Source organism: Struthio camelus, chromosome 4 (assembly GCF_040807025.1).
Source record: "Struthio camelus isolate bStrCam1 chromosome 4, bStrCam1.hap1, whole genome shotgun sequence".
In the NCBI taxonomy this organism is placed as follows: Eukaryota; Metazoa; Chordata; class Aves; order Struthioniformes; family Struthionidae; genus Struthio; species Struthio camelus.
Window position 1 is genome coordinate 51,707,717 of NC_090945.1, and position 20,902 is coordinate 51,728,618.

The window sequence follows — 20,902 nt, forward strand, 5'->3', positions numbered from 1 at the left end:
TTCAGTACGTATATTAGAAGATATACTTTTCCGGCTATAGGAAGCCAACACCAGAGGTGCATAATATATTGAATGCTGCTGAACTTAAACACGAGGACTTGCTTCTGGAAGCACCATGACTGTTTGTTTCTAAAATAATTTTTTGGGTTTTGGCATTTTAGACAGTTTACAATTTTGATTTACAAATACAGTTGTAACAGAAGACTAGCATTTGTCTTATTCTCATTTATAGAGCATACATGCTCAGTGATTCGCATGAAAACGAATATAGAACTTGCATTAAAAGCCTCCAAAGTATCACTTTATTAGGATCTTAAGAGACCTCTGCCAAAAAAGCTGCAACTACCAGCCACTATTGCAAAGTAATTGTCACCTCTTTTCTTTCCATGCACCAGTCTTCAATGTAACTTACAAAAACCAAATGCATTGCAAGTATTAGTGATTATCAAATCTGCTCACATTACCGAGGCTACTATTGTTGGTTTAATCTTCTCCCATTTCAGGAGTACTATTTCCATACTGGCAAGAATTACTAATAGCTTGCCGAGAATATCATGTGAACATAGACTACTTCAAAGGAGAAGCATTTCTGTTCAAGCTTTAATTAAAGATACTCTGAGACAACAAAACTCACACACCATTTCCCCCACTTTTCCCATTAAATATGTAATTCCACAATTAAGGAACTGTATTCTATAATAGTAAATGGTGTCATTTTTGGCTGTGTACATTGAGTGCAGTTGTAAAGTAGGTACTTGAAGACAACAAGACTCCTGCCTTTCTGTTTTCAGTAAGCTTGTGCTCTGAAATCCTGAGTATAGCAACCTGTTCCTCCTCACTCTGAAAACTCCACCTGTATTTTTAACACAAAGATTCACTTATTTTAAGAGTTAACCATTATCATAGTAACTAAAGATCTGACACAGATCTTGCAGACTTCACTGATTAAAAGGCATACACTGAAAAGACTTGCTACAAGATTGATCTTGTAGACTGCTACATAAACATCAACACATATGCAAGTAAACAGCATTTTTTGAGCCTTTTTTCAAGGAGCAGAGAAGGTGAAGAACCCTCATCTCCAATCATCCTTGAAAATTCGCTGCTATGCGTGAGCCGACAAGCTATTTAAAAAAGTTTGCTGTGTCAAAAAGTCTCATGCCACCTAATAAAACCTAGAAGACTAAGAAACATAAGACAGAGAGCCACAAAAAGAGGAGTCCTATCTTTGCCAAAATGATGCCCTTGACATTTTTCTTTTAAGCTAAACATCACAGAACTGTTTTTAAATTCATCCCCCCAGGGGCAAGGCGGCTATCAAGGCATTTACTTCTTTTCCCAAGAATACTGGGTGAGGGGATGCAAAGCTAAATTGTAGCAAAGTGCCCCACTCAAATGCCTCTCAGCTAAGTAGGTTTAGCAACTATTTGGTTTCACAGTTTTGCTTGTATGACTCATACACAGAGGATGGGCATTAACATCGATAAGTCAAGCTGTTTTCAGATGCTAGCGTTTAGCTGCTGTGTAATATTTTGCAAGCCACTGTCACACACAAAGCAGATTTCCTTAAAGTATGATGGCAGGAAACAAATATGGGTGTAGCTGGACAACCACTCATTGTTTTGAATTTCCACTGGATGCCGAGCTACCGAGTCATTTAGAGGTCAGAGCAGTCACGGAGTAGAGAGTAGCACTGCTCAGTTAGAGGGAATCCATGTTCAATTCATCTTTGTAGCTCCCAAAGATGTTTTCAAGCAAATCAACATGGGAAGTGTCTACTACTAGAGGAGGCAGTCAGCAGCTTTTTGAAGGTTGCTTTTCCTGCATTGCTTTCAATTAGACTTTTTAAAGGCTATACAACAGGAGCCTGGAAGATTCTGCCCTGGGAAAATAAGTGACAGCTTTGAAACAGGAACTAACTCACAGTAGCCAAAGGACAATATGGAGCATAGATTAATGAATGTTCACTGTATTTAGACTGCTGCAGCTTCCTTTAAAGAAATTATAACAGATTCCAGGGTAAATTAACCTTATTGTTTTAGGTACTGGACTACAACTTAGGGTACCTGGATTCATTTCTCAGCTACTCAGAACAATGAGTCATTTTGTGACCTCTGGCCAAGTCTGTCGTTGTTAAGATATTTGAATGAAAATATTCTGACAAGGAAGCAAGAAAGAAAATGCTTGCTAGAAATCTTGCACTGAACTTTTGGAAACTTGCACATTTTTTACTCAAAAGCCAGGTTACCATTCTGATAAGTTTGGTTCTTTATTCAAAAATAAAGACTCTCTGCAACTGCACTTCAGTGGTCATTAGGGGCCTCAGCAATGAGACCAAACACACCCTCCTGAAGTTCATGGAGGGCACTAGAGTGGGGGAAGTGGCTGTTACTGTGGAGGGACCTCAAAGGCTGGAAAAACAGGCCCAAGAGGAACCTCATGAAATTAAACAAACGAATGCAAAGTTCTGCACCTGGGATGGAATAAACCCATGCAGCATGGGCAGCAGCCCTGCAGAACAGGACCTAAGGATCATCACGGACATCAAGCTGAACATGAGTCATCTGCATACCTTTAGAGCAATGAAGGCTAACTGCATGCAGGCTACACTAGGAAAAGCACCTCCAGCAGGTCAAGGGAAATGATTATTCCTCTCATCTCACATCCTGGTGAGGTCTCACCTGGAATACCGCATGTAGTTTTGGCCACTCCAGTACTAGACAGACACTGAAACTGGAGTCCAACAAAGGGCCACCAAGAGGGTCAGGGGGCCAGAGTATATAATGCACGCAGTATGTTCAACCTTTCTTCCGTCACATCAGGAGGTCTTACAGAGAAGAGATTTCTTCTTGGAGATGTTAGCAAAAGAACTAGGTGCAATGGATCCAGGTTACAACATAGGAGACAGTGAACGGGGACTAAGAAAAGGGAACTTCACAAGAGTAGTCAAGCACTGGAGCAGAGGCCCAGTGATGGTCTCCAACACTAGGGATATTCAAAATTCAGTCAGAGGAGGTCTTGCGCAACCTGATTAACTTCGAGGATAGCCCTGCTCTAGATAGGAGAGGACTACATGATCTCCACAGATACCATATAATCTAAATTATTCTATGATTGATTTGGTTCTTTGTGATTCTGGTGAGATATGCTACTGTTAAGCATTTCACCTTCCTGTTATGTCATGAAATGGAGTCCAGATGAAATTTAGCTTATTAAATATGCAGAAGAAAACCTGTTTAATTAAAACAGTGAAATGCTGTTACCTCTATTTTAGATGCATGGTAAGACTATCATTAAGTACCTCTGCTTAAAGCACACAGGTCAATTTCAGTTATGTTTCAAAAAGTTATTTGGTTATAAGAACAATTTTCAGCAGATAGAGGTAAAGTGCTTACCTCTTGCTATGAGGAAATTGCTCAGTACTTCTAATTGGCATGCCTCTCAAATCACACAAAAACAGGTGCAACACCAACCTAAGATTACTACTTCATTTGTGCTGTAGTCCAGCCCATTCATCTTAATATATTAAAAATTTTAAAATAATCAATGGAAGGTGGAACATAAGTGACATGTTCGGATACTCTGGCACTGTTCGGATATCCTGATGGAACAAGGCACATTACTTACCTGAAGATTATGAATAGGTGCACTGATTTTAAAGGTGTATTAATATATGAAAAGCTAAACATCTAACAAGAGCCAATTAACTGGCAGGCAGGAAAAAGGGACAGATGAAGTTCAGGAGACAAGGAAGAAACTCAAAACAAAAGGGGAACGTTACATTGGGGGAGTACAGAAGGGATAACAATGGGGAAAGTGAGCAGAAATCTAAACGCAAAGTTATGATCTGCAGACTAATGGAACAACTCATCGAGGAGCAACACAGACCACAGTTTGCTTTTAGTTAATGATTTCACTTTTTCCTTTATCTTCCTAACTCAGTACACATCTCTTCCCCCTAAGAAAGTCAGATAATTTTCTCTGCAGTATCTTTTAATCCTTCTCTACTGTGCCACCTCCTGTCCGGTATTTCCCCCTACCCCCATTTAATTTTGCTTTACACATATGCAGCCAGAGGTGATAATACATACCCTCCGAAAAATCTGTCGAAAAACATGCCATTAAGTGAACTTAACTGTCATTTTGAGAGTAGTTTCTTGAAACCATTGGGTTTACAGTAATTAGTGATTAAACATATTACTAATAATTGTAGGTTGGGCCTGCAGTCATATTCTCAGACATGCACTGTATCTTTGTGTTTAGGAAATACACAGTGTGAGTCATTCCACATTAGGAAATTCCAGAGCTTCAGGTTTGAATAGCATTGCTGCTTAAATCTAGAGAAGGCACTGCAGTGTTAAAACAAAAAAAATGGTGGTGGTTCTGCCTTTAATAAAAAGAGATGACTGCAGGAGAAGAGGAAGGGGCAAAAAATTATCTTTAGTAGCTCACCAAGAGAGCAGCAAATAAAATGAGCTTGGGAAGAAAAAAAATGGGCTTAGATATTCCCTAGAATGAGTCTGAAACTAGTGTATTGTGTATAATTAGTAGAGTGAAAGTGACATTGCAGAGATACAGAATAATTGCATTTTGTGTGGCTTAGCTTTAGAATACAGATTTCAACTTTCATCTGCAAGAAACTGCATAGGAATCTGTTTATAAAATGTTGACTCAATTTTAATATACATAAGCTCATTTTTGGCAAGAAATGAAGGCTACTGTAGGTAACATGGACATACCAGGTCACAATCCAAGTCAGTAACACTCAAAGGCAAGGGATATAATACTTGTTTTAACTAGCTTTTTACTATAAAGCTTCATTAGGCATTTGTAATTAAAGGAGCTTGGCTGATTTTTGACAGTGATTAGTCTCAATTTATTAATATAAGGAAGTAGCGAAAAGAAGAATCAGGAAACTGGTAGCTGAAAATAGATGCAAGGCTTGAGTCAAGGCAAAATATGACTATAACACAGGCCTGAAGTGCTTCTCTATTTTAGTAAACAAAATCCTTAATTATGAAACAAATTGTCTAACTTGTTAGACATAATCCGTTAAGTCTGTTTTTAATGGGAACAGAAAAATCAGATTGTTTCAATCTGCTAGAATAATGCCTGCCTAAAGATGAAGGAAGAATAAACACATTACAAGCTATCATATACATCTGAAAGCAGCAGACATAGAAATGTGGTTTTTTTTTTTTTTTTTTTTTTTTTTTTAAATCTCTGAGGTTTTGCTTTCTCTCACCAGAAACATCAAATGCTTTAATCCACAGTTCTACTCACTAGCTGGAATCAGTTTGCTCAGTTTCCAACATTTTTTTTTTTTTTTTAAATGGGACATATCTGCTACATGTTGTCTTCAGGTTTGCACTCTGACTCTTTTCCTTACTTACAGGAAAATTAACATTCATTGGCCATCACAAGTTCTCATGGCACCTACATTTTTATATCAGTATCTACCTATACAAAAACTGGCAGAAGAACAAAATATTGCAAGGATCTATGTTACAAGATGTAAAAATAGATACCTATATTGACCTGCTTCTTATGACCTAGGGGTCACTTGAGTACTTCCTAGGATTTTCAAAAGCTTGTGAATTCTGACATAAACAGCAGCTAGAAGCATAAGTACCTTCTGAAAATCCCATTATGTAGCTATCTGCATCTTTAGCTAACGATCTTAATAGCTCCCACGAATTCACAGCATTTCAAAATAAAAACTTTGCAAAACCTCAAAAATACCTTCTATCAGCTCTTCTCTCCAAGATTTTACTCCACTCTTGCACCGTCTGAATTAGTCTCCCTAACAAGCACAAATTCATACTTGGCACATGTGCACTGATATATGTGCAAGGCTGTGCATGTACAGGAAGCATGAACTATCAGATGTTCTCTCTGAAGGGGTCAAGTACCTCCAAAGTCCAAAAATCTTCTTCTGACTCCCCAAGTTTAAAAGGCAGCCCAACAGCACTATGATCATACCTCGCCATTCTCATATTGGCCAGAATCAGGAGAACCGTGCATCTTCACTAAGTACTACACACACAACTACTTCCCAGAATCACAGAACAGTTGAGGTTGGAAGGGACCTCTGGAGATCATCTAGTCCAACCTCCCTGCTCAAGCAGAGTTCGCTGCAGCACATTGCCCAGGATCGCGTCCAGGTGGGTTTTGAATATCTCCAGGGAAAGAGACCCCACAACCTCTCCGGGAAACCTGTTCCAGTGCTCTGTCACCCTCACAGTAAAGAAGTTTTTCCTCAGATTCAAATGGAACCTTCTGTGTTTCAGTTTGTGCCCGTTGCCTCTTGTCCTGTCGCTGGGCACCACAGAGAACAGACTGGCCCCATCCTCTTGACATCCTCCCTTCAGATACTTGTACATATTGATCAGATGTCCCCTCAGTCTTCTCTTCTCCAGGCTGAAGAGGCCCAGCTCTCCCAGCCTTTCCTCACAGGAGAGATGCTCCAGTCCCCTCATCATCTTTGTAGTCCTCTGCTGGACTCTCTCCAGTAGTGCCATGTACTCCAGTACTTGCCTGAGAATTCATGAAATACCATATTTTCTTTCTCCTCATGTCTTGCTAAGGCCTTGAGAAGCAGATCTAGCCTACTTCATGCAATTTTGTTGACCATACTTTGAGATACATTGCTGCTCCTCAATCTGGAGGTGCACTCCTCATGAGAGAGCAAAAGTCACTATTTCAATAGACATGCTATCCAGACCCAAAAAAAGAAAAAGGGACTATAAAGAGACAAAATTCACATCAGAGACAGATTTCACATCATCCTAACCCCTTTCTTCCTGGCATTACCATGCTATGGCCATTGCCATGAGTAATCTCAGTCATGTAAGGCTTGAAACACTTCCACCTGTGCACACTAGCTTTCTCTCATTCCTTTCATAACTAGGATATAGCTACATCTTTACATCTCTTTTATAATGCAAACAGAATATATCTTTTCAACACAGTCAAAATTCTCATAAGCCCCATTTGAGCCCCTCTGACTTTCCTAAATCCACTACTTTCACATCTAAGTTTCACGGTAAAAGTACCCCAGCAATTACCCATTTGGTTGCTCTCCTATTCTCTAACTGGAAAAGTACAAACTCTTCTTTACCTGTTTATCTAATTTTCGTAGTTCATGCTGTTCAATGATGTTACCAGTGATGAGAACTTTTTAATGCACTTAAGCCTCTGCCACAAACATAGCTATTTTCTCTGTGCTGTTCTTAGCAAGTAGAGCACATTTTCCCCACCTAATATACAAAAAAAGCTATATTTTCTGATAAGCTTGCGTTAAGTGACATAGCACACTGGGCAGCGTTCTCACATACTTTCTGCTGCATTTCCACACAATCTAGCCCAATAAGGGAGCTGGTGAAGAAATAAGACTCCCAGAAATCTCACCTTAAAATTAGGAGAAAAATGTTTTGAACCTCTTGGAACTGACAACATACAAATATTTACTGTAACGCTTAAGTAACCAGAGCAAGATCCTTCATGTTGCAAAGAAATCAGTCTATATCACATACATTCAATTTTACAACGATTAGTAGACAGACATCACAGACCAAGTCAAAACTATAAGCAGAACACCTAGTTTTGACTTTTTTTACCCACAGTTCCACCATCACTGCCAGCATATTTAGTTCTGCTACCCTGGAAAGAAAGTCTTTTAAGAAAATATTTTCAGTCTTTGTAGATCCTGATCTCACCACCTAATTAAAGAACAAGAAAAAATTTAGGCAGGCCTTTCAGAAAGGTCTTGTGCCAAGCAATTATCTTTTTAATGGAAAACTTTCAGCAGGGATCCCTTGTCCTTGGACTAGTCCTGTGAGTACTACAAATGCCTGATAATGCCACGCGTGTCTAATTAGGTGACTATAGGTCCTATTCAGAAACATCCCCAGCCCACATATGCGCAAATAGCTTTTTGTATGTAAACAATTGTTTCACGGGGATTCATTAAAACCTTTCATTAAAATCTTTTTATTCTATATATAGAATGAGGAAGTGTTCAGACCATATTTGAGAAAGATGCATCAGAAAGTGCCAGTCCCACACAATTTTAAAAGTATAAACTTAAAAAAAAAAAGTAGAGGAGCATGTTTTGATTTTTAATTTTCTTCATGAAAGAAAGGGAATTAAATCACTACAGAGCAAGGCCATAGGCAGCCAGAAGCAGTATTCCTAACCATGCTTAGATATGTATGCTTATTAACTTTAATATTTGCTTTCCTTCCCACAGTAAATACTAAATCACAAAAGGGGTATTGAATTCCACATATAACAGAAAACTTTCTACAGTGTCACCTGATTTAGTCTTGAATGATGGAATACATTTACAGTTACTATAATAATTTCCAGATTGTTTCATGGGATCTGATCATTTTGTCAGACGTTTTCCACAAGCAAGCATCAGCCAAGCAATGCTTTCTGACACATGAAAGGGAGGTGAGCTGAGGGAAACTGCAGCAAGGCCCTGCTCCTGCCTTGACCAGCCTGTTCATGGCTCAGGCAGCACAGCACCTGGGCAGGCTATCTCCATTTAAAGGCTGGGGAGCCTCAGCTGATCTATACACTGACAACAGCCTTCACTGGAAATCCTCCCTCCCCTAACAAGATAGGTAAGCAAACAGGATACTTAAGAACTGGGTGATAGAAAAGCCTAAAGTAAAACTTCCTTTGCTGCCTTAGAGGGATGAGACCTACACATCTTAAGCCATATCTGAAGGATGCAAAGGTCCCAAAATAACCTTTGGTTTCTGCGGGTTTTCAAATGAGGACCCTACAGCTTCAAGGCTTTGTACTAATACTATGCTGCAGCATGTTGCACCATGATGCCACAGAAGGACAAGAGAAGCACAACTGAGAAGGTTGCATCTGTTCGGAAGCAACAAAGTATCATCTTGGGCTTGCTGCACTCTCCATCAGGCATCTTACCATCCGGCTGCCAATTGTTTGGGCACAATACAGGAATCTGCACAGAGAATAAGGGAGGCCAAGGGTGAACTTTTCTCCCAAAGCGGTAAATAGATCTGGCAGCCTAAGAACTGTTTTTTTTTTTTTTTTTAAATCAATTTTAGCCAAATTAAAAGTTTCCTGTGAACAAAGGATAATTGCTCCCTATGACTAAGCACTTTTCTAACATAGGAGACAATCTACAAGGAAGTTTAGAAATGAAGAAAAATTAAGTTGAGGATAAACCAGAAGCTTCAAATAATTTTTCTATTAACAACTATGAATTGATATATATCCTTGTACAGATCTTGATAGGGCTATATCTAAGAGACAGATGCTGCACATACTGCAGAGGATTGCAGTTTTCCGATTCAACTACCAGAAGTGGTAACACTGGCTATATCTGAACTGGCTGCTGCTGCTCCTTTCTGATTTAAAAATACTAAGGTTCTGATTCAAAGTCCTTTATATCCACTCCTAAATCCTGTGGTCTTCAGTAAGATACAAGAACATGCTTTCCTATAAGGATAGGATTATTTCCAAGCTAAAAGCAAGCATGCACTGTACAACTTTGCTAGATTTAGGCCTATAGAGAGAAAAATAGGTTAAACAGATTTCCAGCACTGTTTCCGCATACTGGAAAGCAGATATTTTCCTACTGCACACACTCTTATCTAAAAACACTAGACGTGTTCCTACAAACATATAGGAATCGAAAAGCTGCTTTAACTCCACTATTTTGCAGCAGAACAAGTTCAAGGATATTTTTATGCTTTCGGCTTTGTCAGGCTTTTTACACATACTATTTCTGTAATTCACTCTAAAAATGTCAACTCCAAATATTTTTTCCATATCTAGCAACAAGATGATGTTTCTTTTCTAATAGCAAACAATATTTCAGTTTACAAAAAAGTCAATCAGACTCCTTGACGTAAACATATCTTTATATAGTAAAAGCATCCAAAGCCTTCTTGTCTGGTATGTGGCAAAGGGGCAGCCCTATTAGGTGGGAACCTTTAAAGTCAGATTTCCCTACATACCTGATTGGTCATGCATACTCAAAATCCCCGTGGAAACCAGAAGATTTTTTTTCTCCTTTTCTTTTCCACCCTGTCTGCGCTATGAGACCCAATGTATATCTCTGACCCCTAATGTACTGATTGGATGCAGTTCCTTATGCAGGAAAACCAACAGTAAATTTGATTTTTCAGTTGGAGTCAGAGGATTCAGTCATCAGAATATTAGAAATTTAGCAATATAAGAGTTGGGGGAAGGGAGCTGGCAAATTAGCTGTCAAGCTTAATAAAGCTTAATAAAGAATGATAAACAAGTTGATACTGCATTACTTATCTTGCCTTACAGTAAATATTATATTTTGTTAATGTTGACAAACTGTCTGCTTCTACTGCAAAAACCTAAACAAAGCTAACGCAATGCACCTCTGAAATCAGAAGGGTGTGACAGTCTTCCTCCTTTCAGAGTAATGAAAATGTTGCTCCTTAAAACACTGGTCATTTATTTTAATGCTATTAAACATCTGGCACATGGCACAGCCTCACATACACAATAAATCCATACACTAGGCATATTATGGGCTATTTATGTGTTTATAACTATGCTCTGCTAACAATCAAACTATTACCTTTAGAAATGAGGCCTTTAACCTACACAAGAAAGGACAGTTGTACCGAATACTATTTAGGCTTCATTTATTAGTGTATTTTTGCCCAAAGGCTCTCACGTACAAATCCTTTGCTATTTGTTTGCGTGAATCTGCTTCTTTGGTCTTTATAAAGAAAAAAACGTATTTATGCTAACAGAAAAAAAGCAGATGTAGACAGAGGGTGCCTGGCTCTTTTGAAAAGCTGACACAAAACCCATTTCCCTCAGACCCTCCCCTGTTTCACACACAAAGTATCGGCAATACAAATAACTCAACATCAGTGACAAGACAACAAAACCTCAGGGCTGAATGTGGATGGCTTGCAAAGTTTTAATATTCTCTGCTTTCCAGAAACTCCAAATGCCAACAGATTTTGTTGATACTTTCACTTTTTGCCAGTCTTAATTTGCCCTTCCCTTCTTACATATAGGAATTACTCATTATACATTTAAAAGCCATGCTCTATATAGACACTTATTGCACATGAACTGCTATTTCAAATTTAAAAAATGGTAGCAGTATTCATTTCCAGAGAAATGATGGGCAAGAGTCCTGATAGGTATGAGATTTGGGTGAGGGGAGGGGAAGAATTTCTCTCTTTGCAATGGGTTAAGCAACAATACTTACAAAATACAGATGATGGAAAACTCAAGTCCTCAAGAAAACAAGACGACAGCACGTGCAGCATATATTATTTGCAGAAACAATGCAGATAAGCACAGCTCATTCCACGTATTTAGTCTTTCCGTATCACATGCAAGGACTATAGCTGCTCAAAGAAAAGTCAAAAGAAAGATGCATATTCATTTTAAGAAGTGGAAACACTATTGTCTACCAAGTTCAGTAAGAATTAAAATGTTTCGGGTCCGCCAGCTTTTAATGCTAGGAAGAAAACCTTTTATACCTCTACTTTTTGTACTACATTTTACGACTGATGCATGTCATGAACATCAGGTATTTCATGCTTGTCAGAGAAACCACAGTGAACAAATACACAGACCACTGAAGAATTCTTGTGGAAACAATCAAATTCAGTGCACAATAGCTGACAAGGGTAAACACATAAACAACTGCCATAACTTTGTCTACTAGTAACAGTACAGATAACGGTACTGTCCATTATGAAACAAGACTACAAGCAATTTCTCTTTAATAAGAGATGTATGTGCAAGTGCCAATTCCTGCTATCAGATTTCATGCAGAACTCCCAGGGATGCCAAGCATATAAGTACAGAAACAACAGAACTGGGATACAGTTTCTAGATTGGGATTCAAAGTCACCTAAGGAACATCTAAGACAAGCAGTAGTGCTGAGTTTAAACTACTCAGCTTTCTAAGGATGTGTCTGTAACATACAATTGTCTACAGCACAGAAATGTCAAGTTAGCATCGTTCCAAGCTCATAGGTTTCCAAAGCATACCACAGCACAAAAGGCAGCCATATAATCCTAAAAACAGCACAGCCCCAACTTATTACCCAAGCAGAGCTTATGAGCTCAGGTATGGTGCCATGTTTACATGCTTTCTGTTCTAGAATTAGCACGCTTTCCTGCTTGTTCAGGTATCTAAACCTTTCATCGCACAAACTTTTCCATAGGCCTCAAAAAATTTCAGAAATCTCAAGCTCACTGTCCCATCTACATCCAGCGTGGAATACAGCAGGGACTGGATTTCTATACTGAAGTAAGTTATGTCAGCAGAGACTAGGAAGTAGTTCAGCCTATAATACAGATACAAGTGTAAATAGGTACATTCAAGAATGTCTTATTAGCATTCATCTACGATTGTGTCTATTTCTGATGACTTTCATTAACCACTTGAAAGGAAAAAATCACATGTAAATTCTGTATTGGGATGCGCACGAGGGCCAGCAGACCACAAGTTACGCACGCAATTAACATCATACATATGAAATAGCACATATAATTGTAGGCCACATTTGAAAACATGTCCAGTGTCTTGACAACCATTCCACATGCTTCTGTGCTAACAAGCTACTCATCAGGACCTGCAATGTCAACCTCTGCAAGGCACTATGCCTGAGTCTCTTTATATTAAGAAGCTCTTAAGAATTTTGCCTTCCAGCTATCGTTCTCAGATGCTCATCAACAAATACTTATTCCAGTTTAGTCTACAGAGTGCTGGTGGTTCAGCTGCTGTCCTCATCAGTGCAGGGAGTTGTTAAACAGCAGCTGTTGTGCACTGGTGATACTGAGTCAATATTCCTAAAGGAAAAGAGACTTAAATTGAGAAGTCTGCTTTCAGATTTAGAGGTCTTAGTTCTCACATTTTCCTGCTTCTAGAAGCTGCAGTGTCAGAATCTAATATGGGCTGCTCTTACATAGGAGAGAGAAAAGTAAGTTTACAATGTGGAGAAGAGAATTTTCTCTTAATTGTACACAATATTATTTGACTGTGAAGTTCCAGAATGTAATCCTTTTTAATGGTCAAATAGAAGTGTTACTAATAAATCTATTAAAGGACACTTTTACCATATCAGTCTCAGTTATTTTCACTGCATGTAATTTAAAAACACTTCTGAAGAACATTTTGCCACTTTTTCGCTCTCAGGTAAAAAATTGTAGATCTTTCCTCACTAGAGAGCAGGTGAGTCTTAAGAGTCACTGTAAAAGCTTCCCATACTACATGGAGTACATTGCACTAGCTCCTTCAAACCACTGTCCTGATCCCAATCACAGCAACCTCAAGTTTGCTAAAAAGAGAATAACTTTCAGTTGAAAGTTTGGACATTGAGTGTTTCCAGAAGTGCTGAAAGAACTGGGTGCTTCATAACTAAACATACACAGGAATTAAGAAATTGTTAAAATAAACATTCCTGACATGGAAAAAAATCTTTCTTACCAGACACATTTTGATAAGCACGAAAGAGAAGGGAACCTAGTTGTATCCAGCACTAGGCAACAGACAACACCAAAAGGTGAAGCAGCTTCACAGGAGAAATCCTAAGATTTGAGGACACTAATAGACATATTTTAAACATTGGTTTTCCCTTTACTCCAAAAGGAAAGAGGGTGGGCAAGTGACATAAAATGAAGTTCGTATGCCTGCCTTGCCCAGATCCAGAGTAGTCCACTAAATATATTTTTTTGCTGCTGTTAGTGAAAAGCCTCAGGCGTTGCACCAACACAGCCGTGCAGGGTCTCAGGGCTTGTCAGCACTGGACTCTGCTTGAGCCCGTTTTTAGCTTGGTTTAAATAGTTGTGCAGCAGCTATTGCCTGCTGCCTGAGCTGCTTTAGCTTCAGCACTGGAAATACCCTGTGTGGTAAAGGCCTGGCAGCAAAAAGAAGAAAAAACCTCCGCCATAAGCGTCATTCTCCTCCCGGTGAAGATCTGGGGATGCTGACAACTCATGGGAACCTTCCTCCATTCTCCTGAAGACCAAAATCACCAGTCTCAGGGATTTACGTTTTTAAAGGGATTATTAATGAGGCTTTGTTATTAATGTGGACTACGAGTGTCAGTGTTACTGTAGCTAGATTAGTAACTTTTTGTATTTTGATTAAACTTAAAACATCAACTGGACTAACAATAAATTGTCTTCACATACACATGTTCACCTTTTGCCTGTAACACTCGATCTTCAGTGTGACACCAGGAACCATAAAGCATTTGCCAAGGCTTGCAAGAAGTCGCAAACTTTTCAGGAACTGCCATTTTACATTATCCAACTATAACCCCCAGATACTATAAGATTTCCACACACTATTCTCTCTATCCCTACTATTAGCATTCATACAGGTACTGCATTTTCTTAGTTGTCTCCTAGACATCTATTTTATGCATCATCATTACCAAATTAAAAGCATATATCCTCTATACCTCAGGTAGAATTTATCAAGTAGAGTACTGATGCAGAACTTCTGATGAAAACATTATCGTGCTATAAAACACTTACTGGGAATATCTTTACCCCAGCAACGGTAAAAATATGCATTGCACCCTCTTCTTTTAGCAATGGACCTTATCTGACATGGTTTAGTTCTGAGAAGGTCTTGATGTCAAGACAAAATAGTGCAGTAGGAGAAAGTTAATTCAATTAACTGGAAAGTTTTCAGGAATTAGAGTCAACAGGATAAAAAGCACTACACAAACTTGGGCTGAAGACTAAGCGTGGGAACACCTAGTCAAAGAATCCCTCAGTGACTTAACACTGCCAAGCACTCCCAATCCTCCCTGCTCACAGTCACCTCTTGCTAATATTTTGCCTGTTCTTGTGCTAAATTAGATACCAAACTGCATGCGTTTGGGGGGCTACAACTGCAAACAGCCAGACTGCTGCCACTGAAACAAACAATACAAAGCACTAACCACAGAGAGAGCTAATGTTAATGTGTAATGTTTGTTTGCATTGATCCAAAGACAGCATATTATAGTGCTCTTATTAAACTTGAAAAACTGCAGTCTCTTTTCACTTGTTCCTTAAATGTTGAACACGGCTGCTGCTATGACAAGTGCTAATCAGTGTGGGTTTTTGACACAAAGAAATAGAATTCACTTTCACAGAAGACTTTAATAGCTAACACTTCGGTATCTCTCACATATGGCCCCTGTATTTTTTCCACCTCATCATTTTAAAATAAGGATTAAGCTACCCCTCATTACCTTTTTAATAACAGAACATAGAAACAAACACAGCATAAACTGCCGGTATTCACAGCCATTAGGCCATTCTCAAACAGCGTTCTTCTGCCACTGTTCCTCAGTTTTAGAAGAATAGAGATGACCCCTTTCGACAGCAGTATACTAGGTGCTATTTAAAAAAATACAGCTAGCAAGTAGTTGACCTAGTTTCAACCCTTGCATTTACATTTGAGGCTTTAAAGCAGTACCACAGGCTACAATGCCTCATTTTTACCTTCGTTAGTTTGCAAAGATAATTTCTTTGGGGTTTAGAGACTATACTTAGCACAAAAAGCAACTCCCTTTGAGCAGTACTACTTGGTTTTTGGCAAAGGTCAGCCCTAATTTTGAAACTTCTTTTTAAAGAGAAGTCATATTGCCCTATGATCACTGTTATGAAACTTTTCTACAATTACAACTCCATACAAAGAACTGATTGCAATTGTTCCTTGTGAAATCTGGTCACATCTGGAAAGCCTCAGCACCCATACAGAGAACTCTGTACAGCTTAGGAATTAGCACAGAACATTGCTGACTGAATGCAGTTTCTCCACTCAGCTTATCCTTATTGTCTTATATCTTCGCACTTGATTCTAGCTATTTGTCTTAGCTGAAGATGTAACAAGAGCAATTTAGTAAGAAGCAAGGCAAGTCTGAACTAGTGATAGTTCCAGCCCTCAATAAGGAAAAGAAGGATAGTGTTTGGGGTAAACATTTTGAAGGTCACACCTTGAAGTCATAGAACAAGTTTTTATTTTCAGTACTGTTGATTTGCTAGAAATCAAGAAATATTTGTCTTAATGATAGGGGGTAGAATGATTTAGAGCCTCTTGGTTCAATAAAGGCTGCATGGTTAGCTCTCTCACCTGGGTCTTTAGATAATTCTTTGGTTCATTATTACAACCTACTATACCTGGACACACTAAAGATGCAGCACACAAGCTCTTCAAATATTTAAGCCCATTTCTCACTACCTCGCTTACCAGTTTCCTCATACTCGTTTTACAGGTGAAAAATAATGCTTAGTGTTTGAAGAAATAAAATATCCTTGAGCACTTTAACCTATCAATTGAATAGGACAGTCTTTAAAATAAATTTTGATTGAGGTACCTAAGGATGGGAAAACGACACACCAAGTAAATAAAACTTCTCTTTAGCCAAAAGGCATTCCACAAGAAAAAACTCTATACACGTTTATTCAACCCTGCATGCCTCGTATGTTACCAGTACAGCACATTACCCGCAAACAATTTCTCCATCACTGAATACACTCAGTTCATCTAACAAGTGCTTAATAATATTTGATCCTAATTAAACCTACTGTTTTTTTTCCTACCTCTGAAACGCTACTGCAGATCAACGAGACCAGATTTTGTTTTCCCCGACATTTTTAGCACATCATTGATTTACAAGCAAAATTCTGAGAACCCGGTGTCAGTTCTTTTTTAAGGTAAGTGAACATGTAAGAAGTGTTCTCTGTCAAGAGATTCCCAAAGCAGCAAGATAGTTATGCAAACCATGTTGCTTTCAAGGAGACTGCATTAGATTCATTACTGCCACCAAGAAAGTATAACTGCTAACTTAAAAAATCTCTCAGCATCCTGGGGCCACTTGAAATGAAATCAAAGCACTTGCATAAAAACCTCTCTCAACACATTCTATACTTGATTACATATTTAAAATTGAAAAGACAGTTTGTTACTTTACTCTGCTTTGCCAGATTTTTTTTAATTGAGGAAATTTTGGAGTCTGCATATTTACTTTAGCATTCATTCACCATTTACCATTTTCAGCAGTCTGTTTAACCAGGAAATTAAGGAGGTTTTTATGCAATGGCAGCAGCCACTGAAAGAAATGTGTTGCTGAAATTACCTTACAACCAGAACATTTCATAACGTTTTTAAATGAAAAGCTTTGTTCCAGCTTTGTGAAGATTGATCTGCTTCACTCAGGAATCTGCTTCACTCAGGAATAGGCAGATTACCATTAAGATGGAAAATTCATCTAACCAAGCTAAGAACACAGGATTTAGTGTAACCAGCACTGACTGGGGGAGGTGAGGAAAGAAATTCCAGTGCTTGAAGCTGTATCTTCCATTGAAAGAAATGCTAATACATTGCTTTCAACTCTTCCCAGGGATAGCTTAAGCAGAAAAGGAAAACAGCAACCTGAAAAGCCTTTGAAAATACCAGCATTTCCCCTTGCCACCCTCTAGTCAAACACTCTGAAACCTAAAATCAGTAAGGAGTTCTGTCTTGCATCAAGCTACTTTCATAGCTGTTTCTTTGGTGTTATTTTACATCTCACAGTCAAGTTCATTATATTTCATTTCAGACAACTATTGATACCTTCACGGATTTGTGTCCACAGATTATTTCTCAGCTATCAAAAAATTCACAGCCAGCCATCTTAAATTGGCAGTAATAGGTGACCCCAGCACAGAAGAGATTTGCATGCTTGCCTAGATACCTTTTCTCCTGACACACGCACATGTGTGGGGAAAGGGAAAAGCATAGGCACTGTGACTTCTGGTACTGTTTGTTTCACCAGGGAGTACTACTTCTACTTTGCAGACTCAATCCTGTACCCTTCAAAGAGGGTCTCTGGCACATTTTTTCTAAACCAAGGAAGATGATCACCAGAAGTAGACAAGGTTCCTCCCCTTGAACTAAGCTGACAGACCAAAACCACAATCTAGATCAGTTGTGCATTTGCCAGTATTGCTGTACATATGCTCAAACTTGAACAAGTTTAAACTAAACATTCTAAGTAGTTGTTTCCCCCTACCTGTCTGCAGAAGATGTTTTAATTACCTTAACATATGCACCCAGCAACTCCAGAAACAGCACATTTCATCAATATCACCAATATCAGCCATTCCGAAAATGGTAGTTTAAAATAAGTGCTTAAAAGAATTATTTAAAATACTTGAGAATCACCTTCTGTAATTAGAGCTAACCTAACCTCTGATTAGGACACAAACGGAATATATTTTCAAGCCTTACCTAGATATTTCACATTTAAGCAAATAAAACTAAAATTCTCAAAAACTATGAGAGAGAAGTGAGACTTAATGAAGCACAAATAGACTCATGCATGAAATGACAACAGATGGCAACACAAATTAAGGATTAGATTCATTGCACTTAAGTTGGAATAATTTCCAACTCAGGACCTTCTATTTACTTGAAAGAAACAGACACTTTCAAGTCGTGATTAAGCCTACTCCAGATCAAACTTCCTCCTGATGGAGCTTCTCTGACTACATATAGAAGAGTACTGACTATATAGTGAAGAGACTAACACTCAGTGGGTCCACTCTGAGTCTTTTTTTAAATACTGAACTTCAAGTGTACAACTGAGGAAAATGTCTGCTTAACACAGGATTCTCGAAAAGCACCTTTTCAAAAGCACCTTAGATCCTTGAACTAGTTTGAGTTGGAGGAGTTTACATGCTTTTGAAATTCTTACTTTGCATCTGTCTGAATCTTGAACGCCTATCACTACAATCTGATTCTTAAGAATTCTTCTTCATTTCACTGAAGGGCTAAATAGGTTTCAAGTTCCTACATCACTTAAGAATTGTTGGAAAACCTCCTTGAAGAGATTTTTTTCCCTAAAATCTTGGCCTTAGTCCTCCCAGACCACCTGTACTCTTCTAACAGATTGTTAAAAAAACAGTGAGTTCACCTACCTCTATCTCACTGCCTGCAGTGGACTGCTGCTTTTAACAGTAATCCACTGCTGTTTTTACTAGTAACCTTCTGATTGGACATGGGTAAAATTCTATACTAGCTGTCTTTGTAGACACTAAAATCAGCTTGCATTTGCACATGAGATAATCCAGGTGCATTTGTCTTGTGCACTGGGTATAGGATCATTCTGTGTACGGCTCAAGTGCAGTAGGTCTGGACATCCAGGATGTGTAACAGCTCAGAGCTGTGAATCTCAACAGGTACAAGAGTGAAGACAAGCTAAACCAATGAAATGCATATGTGGCAATATTCTGCTAAGAGTGATGAAAGCCTTAATCCATTGTCTAATAAAAAGAGATACATAAGGTTGAAGCTATCACATAAGTAAATGTGCTGCTCTTAGCACACGAAGTGAGGCATTAAAGGGCAAAAGGAACAGTTTACCTAACAAGATGAGAAAGTGAGGCACGTAATTCATTTTCAGCCTCTAAGACATAGGATCTAACAAAATCTTTGCAATTTTATGACACTTTTGTATAAGAAAGGCTAGGACTTCAAGCTCTTGGATAATAACATAAGCGTAGGTGTTTATGTGCTAGAACAGGCAAGGGAATGGGCCTCACCCAGGATATTCACAGGGTGTTTGCACTAAAAGCTTCGCATTTTTTTTTTTTTTTTCCAAAATTGAAAATTAAAGCCAACAGTTTTAAATAAATTTCCCTCTGTGTAACAACTAATGGTCCAGGTCCACAGTTAACCCTTAGCCCAACCCCTCTTGCTTGATTTTAATGGATTTCAGGTGGATCTATGTAATGTATGTCAATGTTGACACTGCCCTGTGCAGAACTTACTGACAAAAAAAGGAAGGAACACTAGAGAAACTCCTTTTAAATTCTTAATAACGTACCGTGCTTTAACACAATCAAAAGCATCAAACTACTACTACAGTGCTCTTCTACAGATGTTTTCCAGTAACATATCTTTTTCAGTATATTTTTCTTCTGTCATTATTCTGTTAAGTATTTTGCCTAGTGTGTAACTTACCAGATCTCCTATGACATCAATAAGCAAATCTATAATGTAAAAGTGTAAAAAGAAAACAAGTGTTTTGCCTTTTAGTATTTGACAGCACTTCAAAGACAATTTGTGAAGTCAATATATGAAACTACTTCCACCTTTAGTGAACATACTGGAATATAGTAATTTGAGGTACCCAATTTTGAAAAAGGACTAAAAGGTCCACACAAGTTATGTATACCTTACATACTAGCAAATCTCTACTGATTCTAAAGAGGTAAGTGCCAAATTATCAAAACAGTAACTTGGATGTGTTCAATCTTCATTTTTTTCTGGAAAGTTTAGCTTGAGGTTTGAGGTGTACTGCTATCTGTTTTCTGATGATTATACATCTTTACTTTGAATTTTTTATTTCATCAATTCTGCATTTCATTCACTGCATTTGTGAGCTAACTATCAGGAAATTATACAGCCAAAGACTTTTTGTATAACTCTATTTTTACAAGACTATCTTGTTAAGGAAGTAGTATAAGAGTAACCACATTTATGACTAAACAGCCTGGTAACCAGCCTGGGATATAGGGTAGCATAAAGTTGCCTTGACAGAAGAATCAGTGGTTGCTTTTCTCCTCTCAAGAGACTGGGAGAGCTGACAATCCTGTTATCTAGTATGATGACAGTCCAGTGGCTTATCACATGTCTACTAATTTTTGCTGTGCATTGAGGTAGAACAAGTATCATCTAGACCAGGCTTTCTTCCCTCACATTAGATCACTCAGAATTCAGCTGACCAGCTTAAAGAAAGCATTTGATATTAAACAACAGTTTTCACATAGCTCTCTCAACTTATAATTACAACAACAAAAAAAATCCAGGGCACCTTAAGTGACAGCTTTTTGGCAGGGGAACTTCTCTACCTAT

The 20,902-nt window shown here is 38.4% G+C and overlaps 1 protein-coding gene across 13 annotated transcripts in view; it reads right to left on the reverse strand.

The window, feature by feature from the left end:
• The window catches only part of SORBS2 (sorbin and SH3 domain containing 2), a 167,164-nt gene that overhangs the window by 114,243 nt on the left and 32,019 nt on the right, over positions 1-20,902 (reverse strand). Inside the window, exon 1 of one of the 13 annotated variants that reach the window (XM_068942677.1) lies at positions 11,255-11,330. The exons of the other annotated variants lie outside the window; for them this stretch is intronic. Within the exon in view, the coding sequence (XP_068798778.1) occupies positions 11,255-11,315 (61 nt within the window). The 5' untranslated portion in view covers positions 11,316-11,330. Of the gene's footprint in view, positions 1-11,254; positions 11,331-20,902 lie in introns of those variants that run through there. 13 annotated transcript variants of the gene reach the window in all.